At 31.6% G+C, this 26,834-nt stretch overlaps 3 protein-coding genes across 4 annotated transcripts; all 3 read left to right on the plus strand.

Moving 5' to 3' along the window:
- The first annotated feature begins 1,609 nt into the window (after nt 1-1,609).
- LOC115879745 (SOSS complex subunit C homolog B) lies at nt 1,610-3,036 on the plus strand. Of its 2 annotated transcripts, none has more exons than XM_030896735.1 (3): nt 1,610-1,825; nt 1,879-2,281; nt 2,665-2,829. In XM_030896735.1, exons 1-2 carry the CDS (start codon nt 1,795-1,797, stop codon nt 2,145-2,147), a joined length of 300 nt encoding a protein of 99 aa, XP_030752595.1. In that variant the 5' UTR covers nt 1,610-1,794; the 3' UTR covers nt 2,148-2,281; nt 2,665-2,829. The 2 variants fall into 2 exon arrangements, with proteins under 2 accessions (XP_030752595.1, XP_030752587.1); XM_030896727.1 differs by lacking the exon at nt 2,665-2,829 and adding an exon at nt 2,848-3,036 and having other exon boundaries at nt 1,611-1,825.
- On the plus strand, nt 2,147-3,852 carry LOC115879194 (methyltransferase-like protein 5). The gene is made up of 4 exons (XM_030895888.1): nt 2,147-2,281; nt 2,848-3,059; nt 3,110-3,250; nt 3,696-3,852. The coding sequence occupies exons 1-4, from the start codon at nt 2,147-2,149 to the stop codon at nt 3,850-3,852; spliced, it is 645 nt and encodes a 214-aa protein (XP_030751748.1).
- On the plus strand, nt 2,921-11,716 carry LOC115879508 (transcription initiation factor TFIID subunit 3). The gene is made up of 5 exons (XM_030896399.1): nt 2,921-3,039; nt 3,110-3,250; nt 3,696-4,503; nt 6,176-7,641; nt 10,452-11,716. The coding sequence occupies exons 3-5, from the start codon at nt 3,897-3,899 to the stop codon at nt 11,007-11,009; spliced, it is 2,631 nt and encodes an 876-aa protein (XP_030752259.1). The 5' UTR covers nt 2,921-3,039; nt 3,110-3,250; nt 3,696-3,896; the 3' UTR covers nt 11,010-11,716.
- The last annotated feature ends 15,118 nt before the right edge of the window (nt 11,717-26,834 follow it).

Below are 26,834 nucleotides of genomic sequence, written 5' to 3' on the forward strand. Positions count from 1 at the left end.
GTTTACTGCAATTAATAAACTAATATAAACTTATCAAAAGATGACCACATATTTTTAAAATTATTATTCTTAACACTAAAATTATCTACATTGACTATGGAGATACGCAGTAAACATTATGTGCGTGGTGTGAATATTTTATATGCAATTTTTGGATTATATTGACACTATTTTTTTCATATGACACAACACTGATGGAGGCTATAATGTTAGCCGAACCGTTTTTTTTTTAAACCAAATAAAAAATAATGAAAAACCAAATGAAAAATCAATCAGCGTTTTTTCCCGAACCTAAATTCCAAGAAAATCAAAAAATTTAGAATATTTAGAATCAAGGTTCAAGAATATCAAATTTTCCAAGATTGTAAAATTCTAGTTAATTATTTTATGTGTACAGTTATTTAGGGAATGTCATCGATGTTCATTTCCAAGCCAACTAGACGCCGATTTTTTTCGATGATACGGTATAATTCTTACATACAATGTAAATAACATTAGACCAATTAAAACAAAAGAAATATGAATTTCTTAGTATTTTTAGTAACACCTTTATTCTTAAAACTTAATTTTGTATTATGCAAATATACCAATTTTATTGTTATTTTATTCATATTGTATTCAGCCATCACTTAAATATTTGATATTAATTTGGTATTATAAATAATCAATACTATTCATTAAAAATTACTGAACAAATATATGTTATGCTTAACATACATTATATATTATCAAACAAAAACACATTCTTCTTTTTAAACTGTATATCAGTCTTGTCTTTACAAAAATCTTTTTAAAATTTGAACTCAAAATAATAATCTTTTTCATGATCTCTAATACACATATTCTTTATTTTTCCCTAGATCATAATACCTACTTACGTGTTTGAATCTATCGAAGCTGAACCAGCAACACTTGGAGTGGAGATTCCACAATATGAATAAAATAAACATAATTGTCCAGTTTTCATTAATACCATCATGGGAGAATATTATTTTTAAATTTATTAAAGATATTTTCAATAAAATTCTCTTGATTTATAACTCGTACCCACTTTTCTTGCTCTTCCGGACACTTTAGGCTGCCTAGTATAATAACTATCCTTAGTAACTATCCTTTCCACCAGGAACACAACAAAGATGAGGCATAGCACCAATAACACACTCCACTTAAGCTTTATTGATGAATTGTTAGAGTCTTAAAAAACACACACAAAAATCACGATAAGTAAAAAATGTATGGGCACTTTTAGGTTAAATCACTTGCACAACGTGTAATTTTTAAAATTTCTATTTTTTTATGCGAAACCGAGAGTGACCATATATCTGGTAGTAGTTTATGTACTTCAACACCAAAATAATTAGTTTTTTGCACTACAATAATAAATAATACCAAAAATCAAAGAGTTAAAACCAAAAATCAACCCACAAAATATGAAACGGAATCTAACCCAATATCTAAGTATGTACAGCTGATGAAGTAAACAAAAGTCCGCCCGTAGGCTGATCTTTTAATAGAAGGCACTGATCAACCACTTAAAACACAACAAATTGTTTATTTATTATTATTTATATTTTTAGGGTTTTTTCGGGATATTTTTTTAGGTTTTTAGGGATATTTTGGGGATTTTTGAGGCGAGCGTTTTAGATTTTTAGGGAGATAAATTTTTGAGAGTTGGGAACACTGCAGAACATGTCAGATCTGTCAGATGTTAAATGTCACTGATGTCAGCATCGTGTTTGTCGTTTACCTGTAAATTGTTTATTAAAAATTGAATTTTACTGATATACATTTTTGATGGCTTATCCTCAACCTAATGCTCAAAGAGGTAATAATTTGAATGGCCATTTATATCTCTGTTCAATCAATTTTATTTTACAGAATTGGCAAATCGTAAAATATTAGAGGAGCTTCAACTTAAAAAGCAACTGCTACTCAAACAAGGCGTCGCATCAACACTCAACTCTTCAGCACTCCCAGTTTTAGGATCTACTACCGTTCAGAATAACGATGGACATTCAATGAACTCCCATCAACAACGGGCCGCCTTACAAACTGCTAATTCTCAATCTATGGGATACTTCATCTCGCAAGATTCCTTATTTGGAAATTTGATTTTACCCGTTTTACCTCGATTTGACTCAAAGTAATGTTTCCATGTTTAAAATTAAGGAAAATCGAAGAGACTCTTCAACAAGTTTCTGATTTTAAAAAGCCTAAAATTAAATTAGAACAATACGTAACTCCTGCACATTTGGGATCGCATATGTTGTATACTATTCAGGTATGACATCAGCAGTACAGGGGTGCAACTTTGTTCATGTTTCAAAGCGATAGTAAAGTAATTTGTAGCTTGAGGCACTATGTTCAGTAGCAACATCGATTCGTAGCGATATTCTGATTTCTTGCTTTGTGGCGAGGCGACTGCCTAGATATAGCCTAGACCGTGTCGCACACGTGTGCAAGAGTGTGATAGTGATATCATATTTCACAGCATTTGAACGACAATAGTTTTGCAATGAATGTAGTACCGATCTGGTTTCGACACATCACTTCTAAATGATCGGTTGCTAACTTGAACAAAGTTGCACCCCAGGGTTTTTCACAGAACCTGTTTATTAAAAGTTTTTTTACTATTTAATTTATATACAAATATGAATGTTTTAGGCATCAGGGAGTGGAAAATATATAAAAAAAGAAGTACACCTTGAAATATCCTTAACCTAAGATATTGAGATTTTGTATCTAAATTAGATCCTAAAAGACTTAGTGAATTTTCAAATGCATAGCATAAAAAATTCAGTATTTATTTTTTATAGCTTATTTTATGTAATAACTTTATATTTTCAGTCTCAATATGGAGATATAAGTGGAAAACTTGTAGCCGATCTTGGTTGTGGCTGTGGAGGCCTTTCTATAGGTGCTGCAATATTAGACGCTTCCCTTGTAATCGGTTTTGAAATAGACAGTGATGCTTTAGACATTTTTAAAGACAATATAACAGACCATGAACTTGAAAATGTGGATGTAGTTCAGTGTGATGTGAGAAATCTACCAGAGAAGTACACATGCTCTATTTATGGTAATTTTTTTTAAATTAACAAATTTCTAGATTTTCTAAAAAATTTGATACGGTTTTAATGAACCCGCCGTTTGGTACAAAAAATAACGAGGGCATTGATAAACAGTTTTTAGATGTGGCATTGAAGTTGTCCAAAAATGTTGTATATTCTCTTCACAAGACTACCACAAGGTAAGGATCATTGATATTTTTACATGACTAGTATGTTAGACAGCTAAATAAAAAAAATACAGAAATATAAAATAAAAACAAAATAAAATGATAAAGAAATAAAATTAAATTTAGACCTTACATTACCGGCAAAGGTTTAAACTAAAAATTTGATATTTTCATTATATTGATTCTACAAATAAAAATCCTTAATGCAAATTATGATGTAGTAGTTTTAAAACTTTAAACGTTCTTTAACTCTTCTACACGTAACGTTTTAACGTCTAGAGGACTGATGGTAGTTCTGCAGACTCTGTAGATGGTATTTCTTCTTAGCTGGTAGATATAATGTTTTACAGTAAAACTTTTACCTGTTAGGTTATATGAAACACTTTCCTACATATTGAAAAATATACTATTTCCTATTTGTTGGAAAATTTATGACCCCCATTGTATATATTTTTAGAAAACACATGTTAAAATATGCAGAAAGTCTAGGAGTTAAAGCCGAAGTTTTGGCCGAACTACACTACAATCTTCCTTCAACCTACAAGTTCCATAAGAAATCTTCAGTGGACATTGAAGTGGATTTTTATAAATTCTCAGTGCAACAGACTTGTTAAAAAACTTATTTTATTCGTGGCTAAATTATATTAAATTTAACAACATGAGTTCGACATTCGCTCGCGAACATTGCAAACTTGCAGTGGGCAAGATCCTCCAAACAATCGGATGGAATTCCATCAACTCCACGCCGCTGGAGGTATTGACGGATTTGATGTCAGACTACATCAAACAAATAGCGAAAATAACCAACGACTACGCCAATGAGTTTGGTCAAACCGAACCCAACTTGGATCATTTGGGTCTGGCGTTTCAAGAGGTCGGAGTTAACTTGGGCGAACTTGAAGAATACGTCACCTATGTCAATTTTGTTCCGCCAGGACCCTCGGTCCCAAAATTCCCCATTCCCAACGAAAGTCACCTGAATTTCTTGAAACCCGGATCCAAAGAAGTTGTAACTCGGCCAGTGCATATCAACGAGCATCTACCTCCTATGTATCCGCTTCTCGAAGAGCAACAAGAACAGAATACCGAGAATTCGCCGGTGAAGAAGGAGGTTGAAGATGACGATCAACAGTTGAAGAAGGGTAATGATACGGTATCGCCGGAGTACAGGAGGTTGAAGAGGGAGGAAGAAGGTGGAAGGCCTACCAGGGAGATTAGCAGCGTGATGATGACCACTTCAGGGTTTTTGTCTCCTGCGTGCGAAGGTAAGTTATCGATCAAGCGTTTTAGCATATTTTTAATATTATGAAGAATTTAATTATTTTTTACAATTTTATGTTACTTGTGTCTTTATTTTTATTTATTTATTTTTTTGGATTACGATATAAGTTTATATTTTTAAGACTTACCGCGCACTTGGCGACTTCACTTGGCGACACGCAAGTCAAACTAAAAAAAACGTAATATCTACGAAATAAAGAGATCTACAGAATAATTGAAAGAGAGCAAAAATATTGCAAAAAGACCAATTCTACTCTGTTGCATTTTTTTACGTATCTTGCTTAGTTTTTGAGATATGTCAAAGAAATTAAAATTTTTTAAAAAATAAAAAAAAAATTCATTATTTTAACTTTTTTTCAAATTTAGGCATTCTAAATCGCTCGAACTTGGAGAGCCCATTGTTAGTACCTAAATATAGCCAACTGTACATGTATTACGCTTAGTTTTTATTTCAGTCATAGATTTTGTTAATTTTTTTTTCAGAAAAAATGACCATTTTATTTTTATTATCTCCTCGATTTTTTGAGCTACGAACTTTAAAAAAAAAGCATTTAAAAGGTCACTTTAAAAACGGTCATATTCATTTTCTTCGAAAAATGTGTTCTTTCGCCATTATTTTACGATAAATGTTGCAATTTAGTTTTCGAAAAATAAAAAATCACTTTTACAGAATGATAACTCGGCTATTTTACACCTACGGTAATCAACAAAAAACAAATCGTTTAGTTATTCCAAAAGCTTCATTTTTGCTTTATATGCATTTTGCGATAAAACGCAAGGTTTTCGAGTTATTTATAAAAAATGGCAGAAAAATATGCAGTTTTTAGATGAAAAATCAACATTTTCAATCCTAAATAACTAGGAAAATATTAATTTTCTGAAAAAATGTTTTGCTTAGAATTCATCCCTTTATTGATTTTTACCCTTAAAATGGATGATTTATTTTTCACCCCCGAGAAGGGTAACTTTTCTTTCTTACATCTATTCACTGTTAAAATTTCACGAATTTATAGTACATATATATTGGTTTACTATATTATAATTACTTGTACTAGTGAAAAATTGTTTTATTATTTTTAATGTTTTTAATCTCGGCATGATCGGATGATCAGTCACTGCATAAGTAACAATTTGGAGTCTCTTTCTAATAGCGGTTTTACACCTGCAATTTATTTGGCATATTTAATTTGATTAAATCTTTAATCAAATAATTTAAGTATCATCTTGTCTAATTCATTGAAACTATTAGAACAAGTCCTATTTACTTTCAGATATTTGATCGAATTTATTTCCTGTTCCACATAAATGAATCAATTCAATTTTTTAAACCCTAAACGCTTGTGTTTTCCTTTTTATAATTGTTTTGCCAGTGTATTTTCAGAATTTAAAATACTATAATTTTATTATATAAATACCCATCTAGGGTTTGACCTCGCCAAAACTATCATCGATTGTCATTCCCCGGGACGGCTAACGCCGTTTTTTTTCGATCGTATAGTGTAAATTTCTCATGAAAAATTTTACAAGTAAATTGTCTGGTTTAAGACTGCTATAAGATACATAATAATCTCTACATAAAATGGTCCCTATATATTTTAACTACATAAACCATTGTTAGGTATATTACATTTTAGATGTTCAATGTTTATATTTTAGGTAAGTTACCTGAACCCAAAGCGCCGAACCCACCTGTTGAACCACCAAAACCACCATCTCCGGTACCTCAAGTACCCGAACTGGTCTCTATCAAGAAAAAAGTGGAAAAAAAGAAAGAAAAAGCCCCGAAAGATCCATCGAAATCGACAGGCGACGAAAAACCACCTCCTAAGAAAGCCCACACTCCCAAAGAACCAAAAATCAAACAGCCCAAATCTTCTAACAACGCAAACGCTAACATTCCTCCTTTGGGTTTGATACCTCCCTGGAACACTGCTCATTTTCCTGGAGATTCCAGAATACCGCCTCCTTTGGCAACGCCGCTTCACAAACCGCCTTCTTCGTCCAAAACGAGCATTTTCAACAAAACCTTGGCAGCAGCAAAGGCCAAAACCGAAAAACTCAACACCACGATCACTCCTATACCAATAAAATCCGAACCAGGACAGTTTCCCGTATCTTCAGTCCCTCATCATCAAGTAGACAAACTGGTCACTGAGCCTGATAAGAAGAAAATCAATATACTGAAGAAGATATCGAATGTGAAGGAGAAGCACGAGAAAGTGCCGAAACAACAGCAGCATCACATGAGCCCGCACATGATCCAACAAACTCGTGACATAGTGAACAAGATTAGTTTGTCCAGCGATATCACTATAGAGCCGATCATGAACACCGGAGGGCCTGTACAGAGAAGTCCGGAAAAGATGGATTACTTCTTTGATGATGGTTCTCCTCCGGGCACTCCTTCAACGCCTAGAACTCCAGAGATTATGACACGGAGCCCGCCGACAATGGTGAAGGAAAAACGTAAAAGAAAAGAAAAACCTGAGAAGCCTAGAGCGAAGAAGATGAGAAAAAATCCACCAGCTCACTTCATGGACCCAGGATTCATGGACATGTCCATGGAACATCACCATAAAACTTCAATAGAGTCTCAGAATTTATTAAGGCCCGGACTAGCGTTTCCTGGAATACCCAATCAATTCCGTTTACCTCCTCTAGCAAATTTCGGAGGCCCCGGCTTGATACCCCACACATTCGGCACTCCACTGTTTCCCTTTTCGCCTCTGATGCAAAACTTCGCCGACCAATCGTTCTTTAGTCCTCCCCATATCAAATCTGAACCTCCTGCGAAAGTTTCGCCGCCAAAACATCCAGAACAAATCAAACAAGAACCTGCCGAAGTTGCACCACCGGTTTCTACTGAACTCTCTTCTTCTGCGACACCTTTGACGATCAAAACTGAAGGAGAGACGATACCCGAAACGCAAAAGAAGTCCAAGGAGCACAAGAAAGAGAAGAAGGAGAAGATAAAGAAGAAGAATAAGAAGGAGAAGGTGAAGGACAAGTCGGAGAAGAAGAAATTGAAAGAGGCCAAGAAGGAGAAAGATAAGAAGAAGAAGAAAATTCCAAAAGAAGAGCCAGTGGAAGCGGTGACCAGCATTCCGAAGTTGCTACTGAAGGTATGTTATCTTTGACGGCAAGTACTCAGATTTCAATGATTTTTTATGCCAGCGTGTATTACCAAAGACTTTATTTATTACCAGTTAAGTTATAATACGGGTCTCAGAAAAACAGGTAAACGTAGATGCGCCCTAACCTATAACTAACCATTGGTTTGTAGTCAAAATTATTATTTATTAAATCAAAATAGCTATTACAAAATTATGCATAACAGAATGAGGTGTTCAGATGGAAAAATAATTGTTAATTGGAATTTCTTTAAAAAAAAACTAAAGGAGGGATAGTTAAACTTGTCAAGATCGCAAAAGAGTTTCAATATGGCTGACTTGACTTCCAGGTGATCAGTGGCGTCCGATTTTTTTTTATTTAGTAAGGTATAAATAATAAAGCATAAAGTAGATGTACTCCTACACTCAGTGATTTCCTGGTTTTGTTACGTCCAATAACAATCAATATTAATAATGTTTAAAAAATAAAAATAAAATTCATTTCCAATATTAATTTTTAATTCTTTTTTAGTAAGTAAAAAATTTACTAAAACGAAGATGTATATTTACGGAAATGAAGATACAATACTGGAACATCATCATAAGTAATAATAATTCATAAAATTAACATCTTAATTATTATTGGCAAATAGTAATAAATGAGTGAACAAAAAACATAATTAATTCTAAATAAACTTCTTAATTGACTGGTTGACTACTGATAACATATACCGGGTGCATCTCAAAAGTTGCCTACCGCTATAACTTTTTTATTTTTTTTTAGATAAAAAAACGAGATTTGGTATGGTATATGACAAAAATTCGAATTGATTGTCGTAGTCAACTGGTTTTGGTCAGTTCCTGTTTCACCGGAAATGACTACAACTTTTGATTTTTAAATAGCACCCCCGGTATATTTTTACTTTATTTGATAGTAAATGACACTCTGAATAGAATGACATATCATATGTCAATTTTAGACATTTTCGCTTAAGAAAAATTGTCTTTTAAATTTCAATCTAGGGTGCCATGGATGTGTCAAATCCTACACTAATTTTTAGTCAAGGAGCCTTGGAAAAACATATTTCATCGTCTAATGATTTTTCGTGTCTTGTCTGGGCCCGTTATAAGATGCCCAAATCGTATTTTTAATCATATCTCAATTTTTTCAAATGGAACAGGGGTGAGTCATTAGCATGTTTAAAAAATATATTTTTTTACGAATAATTTGGTACGACACACTTCAATTTGGTACGACACACTTTACAATTTCAAATAAACCTTATGCCAGAATGTCAAAAATTGACATATGATTTGTCATTCTATTCAGCGTGTCTTTTTCTATCAAATAATCATATCGATATATAGTAAAAACATACCGGGGTGTTATTTAAAAATCAGAAGTTGTAGTCATTTCCGGTGAAACAGGTAGCGACCAAAAAAAATTGAATACGTCAATCAATCCTAATTTATGTTATATATTAACATACCAACTCTCGTTTTTTATCTGATAAAATGAAAAGTTACACTTTTGAGACGCACCCCGTATAACTACTATGATTCACACTGATCTTATTATAATGCCAGACCTGACAAAAGGACATAAATATTTTGAATAAAGCCAATTTTAAATAAACAGAAGATAATAAAAACTAAACAGAGGAAAGAACAAGTAACCCTCAAAAATTCAAATTTGTCAAGGGAATAGTCAAATAAAAAGTTATGTTTTCATCTTGTATACCTGGAAAATGTGACATTCCAAGATGTAAGGAAAAAGCTGATGGTTATTATGAACTAGTGCTCTAGGTAGAACTCCTCGAGGTTTACTTATTTTTCTGAGAGCATACTTATTAGAGAATTAGAGTTAGAAAGTATTAGATAAGCTTTAATCAGAATATTTTCTCGTACAATAATATTTATTTTGTTCAATATGTGAGAGTTTTTTATACTTATTTTGAATAAAATTACTAAAATAACTTGTATAATATTGTTTATGAAGAGCTTTACGTGAGAATGTTTCTTTCTGAATATTAGATCAATATTTTTAGAGCTATAAATTTGAAGTTTTAGCGGTATTGGAATGGATGAATGTCGCAAATTTTTATTTTTTTAACTTGGCTATTAGAAAAGTTATTGATATAACAGAATTAGATATTCAGTCTGCCTAATGAAAGTGACCGTTGTTATTTTTTTCTTGGATGTCAAAATCGTTTTTTCTCTCTCTAACAAACTATATAATTTTTTTGGGTTAATTTTTTTGCATATTATGTGATCTAAGTGCTGCACTTCTTAAAATTGCTCTTATCTCCAAGATAAACAGGTAACTGGTATGGTATAGCCACCTATTATGTCACGTGTAATACCCAGTATTATTAATAATATTTCAAAAATACCATTATTCATTTTGATTGTTCATTGAAAGTGTGAACTTTTTGGGTGCATGTTTCATTTGTCATTTATATTAGGATTTCTCAAAATGAAGTGGAAGATACGTAAATAAAAGTACCTATGTCTTGCTCATACAGTGGGGTTAGTAGGTTAGTAATCTAGGGTTATCGTTTCTTTGATTGTTCAAAAACTAAAAAACCACAAAACATTACACATAGTGAAAAATTTAATATTTATTATGTATAGAACTTTTTGGCATTACCTTATTAAGTAGAAAGTAGGTTAATTTGAAATTTGACTTTACTAACAATCTATCAGAACTTCAATGGTGGTAGTAGAATATCTAAAGTGTTTTGAGAAACCCTAATTTATATCATCTTACATCTAAACTCACACAGATAAAATAAATTTGTGACATTTGCCCATTCCCGCAGGTAAATTCCCCATCGCCTAGGCCGGAAACGCCGGATACCACCAAAAAGCTAAACATTAAGCCAATAATAAAGAAAGAAGAGCCTTCCTCGCCAGAAAGAAAGCGCGAAACATCTCCAGGCTTGGCCAAAATATCTGCTTTGGTCACTGGTCCTCCGAAACCAAAGAATCCTTCCCCAGTGCTTACCGCAACGGAAAAACCATCACCCACTGAACCTACTACACCTACTTCGACACCTCGACCGCCAGGAAGACCCAGAATACATCCTTTGAAGCCTAAAGCGACAACTCCCAAGGTGAAGAAGGTTCAACAGCAGCCATACACTAGCAAGGATGCTGAGGGTAATACCATATGGTTCTGTCCTGAGTGTGACCTTCAAGACGATGGTAGACCAATGATTGGGTGCGATGGGTGCGACGCCTGGTACCATTGGGTGTGCGTGGGTATTCAGGTGCCTCCTGACAATAACGAGAATTGGTACTGCCGCCGGTGTCTCGCACAGAAGAACGCGGATTTATCAAGTAAGAAGAAGAAAAGGAAAAAGAAGACTCCAGTTTAAGATTCCTCTTCAGTCCATATATCAACTGAACCGCCAACCTACCACACTGAGTTCAATACCGAGACCGCCATGAACATCCAGAATACACCCTTTGAAATGCAAAGATACATCTCCCAACGTTAAGAAGGTTAGCTTAGCAAGGAGCTGAGGTTCCATCATATGGTTCTGCCCTAAGTATGACTTACATTGCATGGTACCATTAGGTGTACGTGGGCATTAAGGTGCTCTCGGACAATAAGGATAACTGGTACTGCTGTCGGTGTCTGGCACGGAAGAATGTGGATTTGTCCAATAAAACGACCTATCAAGGTTTAGAGGGTACAGGTAAATAGCATTGAATAAAATGTCTAAGGAAGATTAAACAAACTTCGTTAGACCGCGAAGGGGTCTTATTATGTCTGACTTGACTTCCGGGTAAATAGTGGCTTTAGATTTTTTTTAGGCGTTGACATACCGTGCTGGCAACTGTTATTTTTGGGTCGGTATTTACATGTTTGGAAGTAAATCGCATAAGGATCTTATTAAGTTGGAGTGAGAGAAATGCGACGGACAGTGTGGTGTTGAGTTGTTGTCGGTACGCCTTCCCTATCAAGTAAAGTAAAATCACGATCGCAAACCGCTTATTTTTGAGACTTTTTTTCGAAAAGGTAACTAGATAAAATCATTAGATATGTTTCTGAGCATCTCAAATGGAATTATAAGGATATCGTTAGGGTGTCCATTTTTTTTATAACGAGAAAACGTAGAGAAAACGTCAGTAATCGCGATAATTTAAGTACTCAACCATTTTACACATAACACGCCATAACTTAAGAACCACTTTAGATATTGAAGCTTTTTTTTTATTTTGAAGATCGGATCATTTACAGTATGTTTACATAAGAAAAATTCGATAAGGTTGTTTTTTCCATTCTAAAATTTAAACAACCCATCCATTTACTTTTAGTGCATAGCAGTTTTCAGCAATCGTGTAACTTTTATATTTATAAAGATTTTTGCATACTGTCTGCGAATAAAGTTTTTGAAAAACTACAATCAATTCTAATAGATTTCGAGACATCGATTTTTGAATTCAGAGTTCTAATAGCGCGACCACTGTCGAACATCAACTCAATTCTATTTATTTTTATCAAAAATGCAAGTGTTTCTAACTTGCAGTTAAAATTTTTTAAGCTGTAGGGAAAATTACAACGACTCGTTAATAAATAAACAAATGAAGTATAACGAGACGTAATTAAATTGTGAAGCTGAACGCATGATGTACACCTTTCCCTGGAACTTTAAGTACTGATAGAGGTAATTGGGTCAACCGGTTGACTGCGACAAATCTGCTATGTCCCCTTCCACGTATCTTAGCAATGTGCACAGTTTATCGGTTTATTTCATACGTTTGGCAACGTGTTCACTGTTCTCTCTTTGTTCAGTACATTCTAAACCATTGTACTCTTCTGACATACGGAAATCTCGACCCAAGACTAACCTTTGCCAGCCCTTAGTATATAATATGGTATATTGTAATCTGCCGTTTCTAATTTACGTACAAAGTACAAATATATTTTTAATTAAAAGTGATTGCAAAAATAGTTCCAACATAAATAAATTAATACTTATTTAATAACAAAACTATAGATATGCTGAAGCAACTTGAATTAAATTAAAAGAATTGACTTTCAAAGTTTTCTTCACAAGTAGTAATAAAATTCGTAGATTATTCCTGACATATGTCGGGTGTTTTTTCAAAAGTGACTCACCCCTATAACTTTTATTTTTTTTAGACAAAAAAATCGATATTTAGTATGTTAGTATATTATATGACGTATTGATTGATGCATTCAACTATTTTCGGTCACATCCTGTTTCACCTGAAATGTCTGCCACTTTATTTAATAGAAAATTTCATTCTAAATAGAATGACATATATGTCAGCTTTTAATATATTCGCTGAAAAAATGTATTTTAAATTTTAAGTGCAATGGCTGTGTCCACAATGACAATTTCACGCGAATTACCAAGTATGTGGTACCAAATTATTCCTAAAAAATGTTTTTTTTAATTATGCTAAGTTTTGATTAAAAATACGATTTAGGGTGGCTGCAACGACGTCCCGTAATCCTGCGGTTAAAACATACCAGCTGTTTTTTTATATATAAAAAGTAATTGTTTTGTTTTAACAGCAGGATTACGGGACGTCGTTGCAGCCACCCTTAGTAATTTTTTAACCAGTCAGGAAATGTCAAGAAAAAACATTAGATGATCAATTATATTTTTCCAAGGCTTCTTGATTTAGAATTACTGGTTTTAGTTAACTTAGGGTACCATGGTAACCGAGGGTACCATGCATTTAGAAATCAAAAGTTGTAGTTATTTCCACTGAAACAGGAAGTGACCGAACATAATTGTATACGTCAATCTTGATTTAAGTCTACTCGTCTACTATACTATGTCTTAACACACCAAATCTTATTTTTATCTGAAAAAATAAAAAATTTGTAGGGTAAGCCACTTTTAAAAAACACCCGGTATAATTATTTTTTAATCTCGGAAGCATCGTATGCTTCACAAATAGCTATTGTTAAGCCTCTTAAGTTTCATAATAATCACTGTAAATATAATAACTGTAATTCAAATCCATATTTTTTTTGCATATTACTGATTATAAACCTAATAAGAACTAAAATATACAGAAAAACACAAAAAAAATTACAAAATACTAATTTGTCAAGATGAAAGTCTAATAAAACAGGCAAAAAAGATGTTTGAAACGGTTACCATGATGTTTCTCGCGTCTTTAACGCGTGTATATAACAGTAATATTTTACTATGTACTTCCTTAGTATTTTTATTCAATGTCTGCAGAGGTTGTATGAAGAAAATTTGTAACTTTTTAACAAGTCTTTTTTTAGGTGCTTATTTTGTCCATTTAAAACCTTTATTTTACAAACTAATAATATATTATTAAATGTTTTTGACTTTACTTAATGGGATACAATTTATTAATATTTATGCTACATCTAAATACTTTTTTTAAATTTCTAAGTATATACAAGTTCAAATTTTTTAGGAAGTTGTTCAAAAATTTTATAATTAAGTATATAAATATAAACATTCGAGTACTGAGTGTGGTTTTCGATGAATATGGAAATCAACAAATTGTACCTATTATAGTATCAATTTTGAACAATATTATTTTATTAGAATTATTTAATTTTACTCTTTATACAAAATTGTTATTTTTTTTGAACCAATATTCTTTTTTAAATTTACTGTAGAAATTTCTTTTTACATGGACTGACAAGCTCAAAAATTAATAATTTTATTATTGTGTGAAAATCCTCAAAATTAATAATGCGTGTAAATATATAAATAGTAGTTTATTGTTTAATATTATTTTGGGCTTAAATAAGTAGTTAAAAAGAATGTTAAATATAATAATTGTAAATATTTAGATAATACAAAGAACTTAATTTTACAAACAAAGATTATTGTGAATATATATTATTATAAAACGTATGTTACTATATTAATGATTGTTTAGGATTTTATTTCTTAATTATTAATATTAATTATTGCTCTAACCTTATCAATTACGAAAAGCATATTAAAAATAGTATGTTTTATTGTAACCTGGGTTTTATTTTTCATTGTCCAAAAAAGTTTTTTCATAATAACTGATGTTATTTTAGAGACTATGTAACAGTGCTATTCTCAATATGTTTTACATTGAAGCTGTAGTTCTTTAAAAGGAATAACATTTTTTCTCTATTTGTCATAATATTCACACTACCTTGCTAAATGAATTTAGCAAAAACAAAAGTAAGGTACAACGAACTAGTAGACAAAAAAAACATTCTAATAAATAACACAAAACTGGAAATAGTAGAAGAAAACATATATTTGGGACAACTAATACTCAGCTTGGTATCTCTACTATCAGAAATCAACTGAAGAATTAAGTTAGCATGGAGTACTTATGAAAGAAACTCAATCATATTCAAATCTAGAACGCCACTTTATCTAAAGAAGATAACATTTGACCAATCTGTACTACATGTCATGGCCTATAGGCCTATGCATGCGAAGCCTGCACGGTTAAAACGGACATTATAAGGAAACTGCAGGTCAATGGAACGAAATATGCTGGGAATACCCAAGAAAAACCGTAAAATAATACTGACATCCACTGAATCAAATCCCTCAAGTGGCAATCAGGGGCGGATCCAGGATTCTGGAAGGGGGGGGGTTAGAATCAAAACTTTACTATAAGCACAGAATATCTAGCTACGCAACAGAAAAATACTCGAAATGAAAGAGCTAAAATTGCACAAATAGAATACTAGATGGCGCCACAATATCATAATCAGAATATAATTAGAAATTTTGAACTTTCGGTTTTGGATCGACGGCCTTATAGCTCGGCTAAATATGCACAGTTGCCAGATTCAAAAAGACTTGAATTGGCATCCCATTCTTTTTATTGTGTATAATGCAGTATGTGTTTCTTTCTATTCTTCTTTCCTTGTCAGATACACTTATATTAATTATTCCTTTGGCTATTAAAATAGTTTTAAGTATATTATTACAAAACATATATATTTTTAATATACACTATACCTTATAATGTTAAGTAAGAAAATACCTTTAATTACTTTTAAAATTAATAATATACAGGGCGATTGATAGTGATATTTATTAATGCTGGAACGTTAGTAATGAAATATAGGTTTAATAATAATGGAAATAATTTATTAAAATGCAGTACAAAAATGTTAACTGACTAAAAATACTATAATAACAAATTTCTTCCGTTTGCCATGTTATTTATATAGACCTAGGTAGATTTTAAAAAGTGACACGGGTACAATTAATAATATATTAGTTCGGCATAAAAGTTGCTGTCACGACATCGAACAATAAATTAAAATTCGTAAAATAAATTAAAATTATTAATTAAACAAATCTTTATAAAGAAACGCAAGTATACCAAATTTGGGCCCAATCGAACTCCAGGAAATGATATCATAATAGTGTACTATATTATGGTACCACTCGATATACTTTAAGGTACCATAATATTGCAATGTCACCGAAGATCCGTAGTATACAAAATTTAAGAACAATCGAACGCCATGAAATGGTATCGTAATATGGTACTATATTAAGGTACCACTTTATATACATCATGGTACCATCATATTACAATGTCACCGAAAATACGTAGTATCCCAAGTTTAAGCCCAATCGAACGCCATGTACGTAATATAGTACTATATTATGGTACCAGTTGATATGCTTCATGGTACCATAATAATGCAATGTCATCAAAAATACGCAAGTATATATCAAATATGAGCTCAATCGAACGCCAGGAAATGGTATTGAAATATGGTACTATATTAAGGTACCATTTTATATGCATCATAGTACCATCATATTACAATGTAACCGAAGATACGTAGTATAACAAGTTTAAGCCTAATTGAACGCCAGGAAATGGTATCGTAATATGGTACTATATTATGGTACCTCTTATTATGCTCCATGGTACCATAATATTACAATATCACCGAAGATACGTAGTATCCCAAATTTAAGCTCAATCGAAGCCATGTACATAATATGGTACTATATTATAGTACCAGATTATATGCATCATAGTACCATCATATTACAATGTCACCGAAAATACGTAGTATACCAAGTTTAAGCCCTATTGCCGCGATGTACCTAATATTGCTATGTCATCAAATATGGTACTATAGAAGGTACCACTTTATATGCTTCATGGTACCATGATATTACAATGTCACTGAAGATATAGTATACCAAGTTTAAGCCCAATCGAACGCCATGTATCGTAATATAGTACTATATTATGGTATCACTTGATATGCTTCTGAAAAAAACGGCGTCCAGTTGGCTTGAGAAGGACGATCGATGACATTTCCCATATAAATTTACATATAAAATGACAGCGATATTCATTTCATAGCTATCGCTAACGCCGTTTTTTCCCGATTATACGATATGAACTTGGTTGAACACAATCGAACGTCAGGAAGTGGTAGAACTATAATAATAGTTCTGTAGAACAATCCTTATTATATTGTCGCCGAATTACAATGAAAATTCAGGATTTAATTATACAATCAAACGTCAGGAAGTAATTGTAATTTAGCTCATAAGATTTAATTCCAACTAACATGGCAAACTGAAAAAAACAGCTCTGATCTATTTTAATATGTTTAAATGATGTAACAAATTTGAAGGTAGGCTTTATCAGGAAGTATTACGATATGAATTACACAATGGCAACACTGCACAAAATTCTTTTAAATTTTGTTTGTAGAAAACTGTTTTCTTTTAAATTTATTGCCCTCTATTATGTAGTAGCGAAACTACCACATCAAAATATCTGATTTGTAGACAGGCTTTTAAAGCCTGTCTCCTTTTGCTTCCTACAATTTTATACATGTAACGAGGCTTCTGTTGCGTAGCTAGATATTCTGTGCTATAAGTTTCCAGAGTCCTTTATGACAAAATAAGTTAATAATATCGTATTACTTGACTGACCAAGGCCCTCCACACCGTGGATCCGCCACTGGTGGCAATGGGCAGGACACCTGGTAAGAAGGACGGACAACAGATAGACCACAAATTACAGCATGGTATCCACGAGGAATTAAGAGTCCATTTCACTAGTCCGAAAAAGTAGCAAAATAAGCATTCGACATTTAATGTTTTATGTAAAACTGGATAGGTAGTTTTAGACAAATGAAGACGGAAATTAAAAATAAAGGATTATATTATATCCATATTGTAGCACATTCTTAGACAACTTCTTTATTTTTAAGATTTTGATGGTCAAACATCAACAAAATATTCCTTATGTTTGGACAAAATTTTCTCGAAAATAAAGAAATAATTTAAAATTCCGTTACAATACGGAAATAGATTTAAGTTTTGTGATTACAGTGATATATAATTTATACGGTTTTCTAACAAATTGCTCGCTATTTTATTGCAAATGCTGAAGCTCTGCAAACCTTAATCATAACACGTGTGTTTGGAATTTTGGATGTGGCTTAAAACGAACGAATCGGGCTCAGCTTTATGCAGATTTCTGAAATGAAATATATATTTCCTTGAGCCACACACAGGCTTCACCCGACCCCTGAGAGCGACCCGAACAGTACAGCATAATAGACTCTTAAGAGACCTATAGGAAGACCAAACCTGAGATGGGACCATGATATTAGCATAGTATAAGGAAACTAGTAGATTTACTCCTAGTCAAATCCTTTGTTCTTTTTCTGCCACTTTATATGACCTTGTTCTCGCCTCCCGTGACCACTGACGTAGATGTATAGTTGTGGTCTATTAACTAAGCAAAGTATAGTCGTGGCACTCGCCGTAGTTTCACAGATATGTATTTAGAACAATATGAGTTCCCAATAAAATAAAATAAATTGATCATCGAGTAAAAACTTGCTTGAAAACAGAATGTTTTCACATTTTGTGTAGGTAACAATTCTTCTGTATCTGAAAATCTTCTGATGGGAAGAAATGCGGAAAATATATATAATGACATATTTTTATATTATTATTTATTTCAGAGATTTTCTACAATTTTTTTTTGATTTAAAACAAGTTTAATTTTCTGTAGATAACTAGATTCTATTTAAAGCACACTGCGGTGTTGCCATTCTATTTCTTATTTACTAAAAAACTTTGGTTAAAAACATTATATATGAAAAGTTGCAAAAAACTAGAGTGAATATAACTTTATTAATACTTATAGCTATGTTTTCTTAAACATGACAAGGACACTAGAATAAATTCGTGTAGAAAAATTTACTTTAGCGTATACAAGGTATTTTTTATGGCGTCACCAAAATCGTAATATTTAAAATGTTGTTTCTCATTTTTTTTAAATGCAACACCTAGTATATTATTTTTCTTTCAGATGTAGAATTAAAAAGTGAACAATTTTTGTATTTAAAGTGTTCTTAAATTTTTAGGCGTTCTGCAAATATTTTCTGTATTTCATTACATATGGGATTTTCAACGATAAAATATCAGAAAAGATCATATTAGGTGGCTTTGATAAAAATTTACTATTTTAAGAGCTATATGTAATATAATACTGCGAATATCTGCGAAACCGTTAAAAATTTAGAGAAACACTTTAAATAAAAAAATATTCACTTTTTAATTCTGCATCTGACCGAAAAATAATATACAGAATGTTGCATTTAAAAAAAATGAGATGTACCATTTTAAACATTCCGATTTTAGTGACGCCATCGCCATAAAAAATACCCTATATAGAATAATATATATAGAATGATGTAAAATAATTAAAAAAAAAAAAATAAAATTAACTTTACCATAACTTTTTTGTGACACCCTGTATATATCAAAATATTTTAGGATACGACCCTTTATAAACCTTGAAACATATGAATAAAACTTTTTTCACATCTTCGACAAGAACGACGATATTGGACTTCCTCGCAATAATGGGCCACCCTGTATATTTACGGTGGTTTAAAGCTAGGTGTGGCACTTTTCTTCCCTCAAATATAAACTCAATATTTTGTCTATAATATTTCGAATATTGTTATATTACGACCACTTATAATAAAAAATAAATAAAATAAAAAAAACATAAAAAAATACAGTCCACTAAATTTATAATAGATTATGCTATTATAAAATTCTTTCATTTAAAAAATATGAATAATTTGCGGAGACTTTAGATGTACAAAATATTTACTCTAAAATTGTTTCAAAAACCAATCTAAGTATATAAATTATCTCGTAAATTATTATTGGAATGAAAATTTTATGGCAAATCCCCCGACCAAAGAATATTTTCATGCGCATATTTGAGACAACCTGTATATCTAAAAAACAATTTCTAAGATTTGCCCACATGCTAAAAAAAATAATAACATTTAATTAATTACATAATATCTCAGCTTCTAAAATAAACAAATATAATTAAATGTTTATTGATAATTACTATCAGCTTGCCGATTTACATCCGATGGAAATCTAAAAAAACTGAAAGAACGATTTTTTGAATTATTACTACAATTAATAGCAGCACACAGTAAGGCACTCATTTTTTGTCAATCCGTCTCTGTGCTGGGACGCAACGCTCGAACCTCGCAGCTCGACGGACGGAATTCAACTGAAACGCTTTGCAAGCTGCCGATCTATGCTGCCGATATTCGACAGCTTGCAAAAACTGGCAGAAAATATTTGCGAGAGTGCAACTACTCTTCCTTAAACTATGATATTAGGAAATTAGCAGGGATAACTTGGGCCTCAGAGCCAACAATAGACAACAATGGGCCCAACTACAAAGAGTATCTAAATATGTGAGGCTACACCATAATTGGAAATGGTTGAATAAGCTGAGAATGATGATGATGATTCACACTACAAAAATCTAGTAAGACCATTTTAAATTTTTTGTGCTTTTAAGCTTTCACAAAATGATAAGATCCCCAATTTGATATTTCTTTTAATTGGAAGTATATTTATTGTATATGAGTGTCCTTTTCAAAAACTTTTACGAAAGTACACTTCTCTATTGCATTTTATATACGGCTTGAGTCAAAACTGGATTTTGTATTTTCCTCCACTATTATATATTATACCATCCTGGCAAGCGAAACCTTGGGTCGGCGTTTATATGTATAAGAGTGAATCGCTATGGCAATCTAGTAAGTCGGAGAGAGCAAAAATATGAAGTATTTATTACATAAACACTTAATTTGACGTTAGATTCCATGCGCTTGGGAAAATACTTGCCTTCGGTCTTTATTCAGTGCATTTTATTTTACTAAGAGTGGTTGACCATACTCTTCGTATACAGGAAAATCGGCACCCAAGGCCAGAAATGCCGACCCTAGTATAAAATGGAAGGAACACTCATTATTTTATAACATAGTTTATACAGGGTGTCCCAGAAGTAAGTGCAAGTATTTTAAGGGGTGGTAGATCTCGATAAAAGAAACATATTTTCTCTTTATCGTTTTTCACATAAGTCCAAAATAACAGAGTTATTTTACTTTGAAAATTTCCAAAAAAAAATATTTTTTGCTAAAATTTTGAGAACCACTGGATCTTTTCTGGATTTTCTTTCTTGTAAATTTAATCTAATACTTATGTTGCCATATTATCAAGAAATTATATTTTTTAACTAAAAATCCAAAAAATTTTCAAATTTTTTTTTTCGCGAAAAAAACTCAGGCGTGTTTCTGGGGTTGAACTATACTACCAGTTAAAATACTTGCACTTATTTCTGCACCCTGTATAGAACTTTATGTTTTGATAAGTAATTTTTTATATTCAAAAGCGATGAGTATTCGCTACTTTTTGATTATTAATTTGCACAGCTGCATCGGCACAACAAATCATATTTATTTATTAGTCAAGCGAAACATATAGGCCAGTGCAAATAATTTTGAATTTGCAAAAATTTTTAGAAAGCTGCGACCATTGAAAATAGTTAGCATTAGTAACCCTTATTAACATACTAAAAGTCCCCATTTGTCCGGTGTGTGCGTCATCAAAAAAAATCGGCCGCCATCTTGAATTTTGGTACTTTTTGGGAAAAAAATGTTATTAGAGAACAACGGCATACGGTCGAGTCGGCCTACAAACACGTAAACCTTTACGTACGCATGCGCATTTCTTATATTTTTTATTTTTTATACACGTAAAAGATTCTTTACGTCTACGTCTACGTGCCAGCAGCGGCCGACTCGACCGTATGCCGTTGTTCTCTAATAACTCGAAAACCGTGCGTTATAGCGAAAAACTCCAAGAGATAAAAATTAAAGAGAATAAAAAACTCTACCAGAATCAATAAAAAATAGTTTATTTTAAAAATCAAGCAATTTTTAAAAGGAATCACCGAAATGCAAATTACTTATTTTTTAAGCTTATTAACAAATAACATGGATATTTAGCATCAATTCAACTAAAATACAATCTTTGTGACATTTTCAAGAAATATTTATTGGTGGTTTAATAATATTTTAAAATTAACAAAAATTGTAAAAGCTATTCTTTACTAAATACATGTGTACTAATAATGTACGAAAGCAGCCTCCACCTTGTCCCGGTCGGGGCTATTTGCACGTAAACCAAGGTCTCTTTGTTACCATTTTGTAAACAACTTGTTTTTAAAAATACATACAGTGACATTTTGAAAAATTAGGCTACAGGTTGGAAGGAAAAAATAAAATGTAAAGTACTTGCGAATGTCTTTTTGACATAAATATCATCTACGATCTTAACACTTTTTCATTATGATAAATACATTATAAACATACCCCTACAAATCGAATAACAATAATTCAAATTATGACCATTTTAATAAAAATGCCTTACCAACTTGTAACCTAACTTTTCAAATTGTCATCTCTAGAAAAAAAAATGAAGTTTACAATTTTATTCGAATTGTTCTTCATCGACCGAGATTTGTTTGTTGTCGCAAGAAATATTATTACAGTTACCACACAAGCTTGAACATGGCATATTGGATTTTAAACATGTACATAGTTTATTAAATCCAGATTTGCAATTACAGTAAATCATTTTCAATACAAATTCTGGTGCTACTGCGTTTGACGTTGTTTTTGGAACTAAGGTATCCGTTTTTTTAGTCCATCCCCATTCTGTTGCCTCTTTTCCGTTATTTAGCCCATACTGCATTTGTAAATGATATATAATAATGATTTTCAGCTGCGTTAGTTATTGGAGGTAAAGTAGCTAAATCAAAATTTTTATTAAGTACCTGATGAGATGTAAGGGTTTTATATTTATAATACCTCAACTGATCTAAATCTTTTGCTAGCCTATGTCGACCATATAATAAAAATAAGAATGTATTTCCAGCTTCGACTAGCTCAGATTTTTGTGCTGCAGGATCTAAAAAAATGGATGTAATTTGTCGCAGATGAGGATCTTTGCACACCACCCTACACCACGTTCCCTTTACGTGGTATAGGGAATATATAAATCAGTTTAAGTGAAAGTTTTCAGTTTCAGAATGAAAGAATACTATACTAATAATGACTAATTTAAATTTTCCGCTAGCCAGAATGTGCGATAATGTGATAAGGTTTTATACCTATCTCTTTCTTTTTCATATAAAGCACACATAATAAAGAAAGAGAGCAATAAAGACGTACGTCCTGCCATGGTCATGCTAATTGGTTTCAAAATTGTTATTCTGAGTTGCGCTACGGGAACGCGGTCCCACTCTTTACCATGAGATTTGTCGGTCTCTTTTTATTTGTTTGTCTATGGTCTACAAGAAACCGTTGACGTTCTGTTAAAATGACATTTTTAACTTGATACACAGCTTGATATTTAAACTTCAAAATTTACTTAATAAGATTACTTAATAAGGTAAAACCAAAAAGCCTCAAACTTTCTGTATGATTATTTTTAAATTTTACGTATGTTATGTTTATTTATCTCGTTGTATCTATTGTTCTTTAAAATCAAAGAAGCGATTGCCATACATTACTATCTTTGCAACGTTTTGAAAGTCGCCAGTTTACCTTTTTTAAACAAGCACGAGGTTGTATCACATCCTCATATAGCATGTGCAAATAAGAGTGAATGCTTCATGTCACCAATCTTGTTCTGCATATTACCGATGTCAGTTACTCTGTGAGGTTTGGATGATTTTCCAGGCCGAAGCATAAAAATAGAATTTTTTGTCCGATAATACAGTAATAAAACTAACAAATCAGTATCTGTAGCCTAATTTTTCAAACTGTCACTGTATTTTTAAAAACAAGTTGTTCACAAAATGGTAACAAAAAGACCTTGGTTTAAGTGCAAATAGCCCCGATCGGGACAAGGTGGAGGCATCTTTCGCACATTATTAGTACTCATGTATTTAGTAAAGGATACACTTTTACAATTTTTGTTAATTTTCAAATATTATTAAACAACCAATAAATATTTCTTGGAAATGTCACAAGGATTGTATTTTAGTTGAATTGATGCTAAATATTCATGTTATTTGTTAATAAGCTTAAAAAATTAGTAATTTGCATTTCGGTGATTCCTTTTAAAAATTGCTCGATTTTCAAAAAAATTTTACGCGTTATGATAATAAACTGTCTTTTATTAATTCTGGTAGAGTTTTTTATTCTCTTTAATTTTTATCTCTTGAAGTTTTTCGCTATAACGCACCGTTTTCGAGTTATTTACATTTTTTCCCAAAAAGTACAAAAATTCAAGATAGCGGCCGATTTTTTTTGATGACGCACACACCGGACAAATGGGGACTTTTAGTATGTTAATAAGGGTTACTAATACTAACTATATTCAATAGTCGCAGCTTTCTAAAAATTTTTGCAATTTCAACATGGTAAATATCATAACTGCACTGGGGTAATATAAAAATAAGGTTTAAAACTTAATGAAATAAAACTTCATTAGCTTTTTAATAATACATAATATATTTAATTTTGTATCGGAATTACATATATAAAAAATACAAAAATAGTTTATTCGTTATTGAATATAATATTTTTAGGTATATAAATATATCCAAATATGTGTTGATTTTTGTCGACATTTTTCGCGTGATTAAAAGATATTTATGTTAATTGAGATTTTCTGAAACGTATATTATATAAAAAAGAATACAAACAGCCTTTAAATATATTTAATACAATAAAGTAGTTGCTTTGTAATCCAACCTTTGTGCAAACAGATTTAAAAGAAATTAGATTCAACTTATTGAAAATAAAATATAAATATTCTTTCAGAGCTTAGAGCAGGTCGCTTTGCAAAATAACAAAAAGAAAGATACATAGTTTTAAAGATTGTTTTAAAAAGTTGTACTGTATGGAGTGTTATTTTTCTATTAATACAAAGTTATTCAATTATTTAATAAACTAACTATTCTATTTAATATCAATTTGCTTTTTGATTGAACGTAATCTATTTTTTATTACTGTGAGTCAGAATATTAGAATATTACCGGATATTTATTTATATATTATGCCAGGAATAAAAAGACTAAGATTGGAGAGCGTATTTCTATTTTTATATTCATGCATTGAAACCGGAAACGATGTCATGAGAACACTTCTTTGGCAGTTTTGTTTGACGTTCTCCTTGACGCATCTGAATTTGTTTGCAGGTTTGTTGAGCCTTCATATTCTTTGTTAAGTTATTTTGCTGTTTTATAATACATTGCGAATCTTAAAAAGAGCCTTCATAAATAGTTATTTCTAGTTTCGCTCCCTGACTAGTAGATAGAACAGTAGATCTACAAACTTTGTTTAGAACTATGTTTTTTTTCAAAGGTCCCGGAAGTATTAATTTTTGCGACGTGATTGACAATATAATAACCATTTTAACGCCTAGGTATAAAAGTAAAGCGCGCACTTTTACGCCTAAGCATAAAAGTATGAAAATATATTATTAAACTGACATAACGTGTCAAATTCAACGAGTGTCATAGTTTATCGATATATAAGATCGAAAAAAAAAACGGCGTCCAGTTGGCTGGGAAATGACGTTCGATGACATTTCCCATTTAAATTTACATATAAAATGACAGCGATCTTCATTTCATAGGCATCGCTAACGCCGTTTTTTTTTCTATCATACGGTATTATTATTACAATATTATATTACTTACAACTCCGATTACAATCATAATACCTTAACTTCTCAAACTCCATTATCGTTCTTACGGATTTTTCCGTAATAATATATCCGTTTTCTAATTCCGTTTTTTTCTGGATCATACGGTATTACTTTTAAATATTTTAATATTATTTGTAACATATGAAATTGTTTAAACAATTATGTAGAATGTTTAGGAGTCAACCTAACCAATCACCGCGCCCTTACAGATCTATTGTGTGTTCCCCTTTCTTGAGTTATAACGGGTTATGACTAGTTAGAATTTCACTGTTATTTTGTTATTAAATAATTAATTTATCTGTTATTTTAAATAATATTTGTTGACTCAACGCAAATCAAAACCTGCAAATTATTGAGTCTACCCGACTTTATTTTTAACACATTCTACAAGAAAAAAATACAACGCCACTGAGAGACCGATACATAAGTTCTTTGAATAAGAAGACTAAGGAAGGAGCATATCAAAAATCTTAGGTACACCGCGATGGGCCTCAAATATGGCCGACTTAAATTCCGGTTTATCAGTGTCGTTCTAATTTTATTTAAAAAATGTAAAACTATGATGTAGGGTAGACGTGGGAAGGGCAAACCAAACCAATAATTTGTTGTTTTATTTTACGTTGTGAATAAATGTTGGTAGTTATTAAAATTGTTATAAAAATATATAATTCTAATAAAAATAGATAAGTTATAATAAGTATTTATTAACACAAACATCCGATACGCTACTGAAGCAGGTAAGTCAAATTAACGTATCTAAATGCTTTGACATCTAATCTTTGACAAGTAATAAATAAAAGCTAAAATGCAAGAAAAATATGTAATTTAGTTAATTTAAGTGAATTTCATAAATGATCGGTTTACTACATGTATGTATATTATATAGTCACTTACTAGCGAAAAGTTGTTCCATTATTTCACTCAATTTTTGCCGAGATCTACCGCACGCTACACAACCAACTATTTTAGAGTCTTTTTCGATAAATCGCGATAGTGTCACTGTTAATTTAAGTTCTGCCACAATTTCCATCTAGATTTACTACCTTTATACAACTATCAGTAGTAGAATAAATAATAAATAACATAAAATAAGCTCCGTAAAGACTGACAAATCCACAAATTTCA

This window comes from Sitophilus oryzae, unplaced genomic scaffold (assembly GCF_002938485.1).
Source record: "Sitophilus oryzae breed Bouriz unplaced genomic scaffold, Soryzae_2.0 scaffold_1067_pilon_pilon, whole genome shotgun sequence".
NCBI classification, from domain to species: Eukaryota; Metazoa; Arthropoda; class Insecta; order Coleoptera; family Curculionidae; genus Sitophilus; species Sitophilus oryzae.

What these genes read in the sequence shown, in the direction of transcription:
- LOC115879745 (XM_030896735.1), top strand. Translation starts at nt 1,795, where the DNA reads ATGGCTTATCCTCAACCTAATGCTCAAAGAG. An exon ending in TCAACCTAATGCTCAAAGAG is followed by an intron (nt 1,826 to 1,878) that starts GTAATAATTTGA and finishes TTTATTTTACAG; the next exon opens with AATTGGCAAATCGTAAAATA.
- LOC115879194 (XM_030895888.1), top strand. Translation starts at nt 2,147, where the DNA reads ATGTTTCCATGTTTAAAATTAAGGAAAATCGAAGAGACTCTTCAACAA. An exon ending in ATATGTTGTATACTATTCAG is followed by an intron (nt 2,282 to 2,847) that starts GTATGACATCAG and finishes TTATATTTTCAG; the next exon opens with TCTCAATATGGAGATATAAG. An exon ending in GTGAGAAATCTACCAGAGAA is followed by an intron (nt 3,060 to 3,109) that starts GTACACATGCTC and finishes ACAAATTTCTAG; the next exon opens with ATTTTCTAAAAAATTTGATA.
- LOC115879508 (XM_030896399.1), top strand. Translation starts at nt 3,897, where the DNA reads ATGAGTTCGACATTCGCTCGCGAACATTGCAAACTTGCAGTGGGCAAG. An exon ending in TTTGTCTCCTGCGTGCGAAG is followed by an intron (nt 4,504 to 6,175) that starts GTAAGTTATCGA and finishes TTTATATTTTAG; the next exon opens with GTAAGTTACCTGAACCCAAA. An exon ending in TTCCGAAGTTGCTACTGAAG is followed by an intron (nt 7,642 to 10,451) that starts GTATGTTATCTT and finishes CCATTCCCGCAG; the next exon opens with GTAAATTCCCCATCGCCTAG.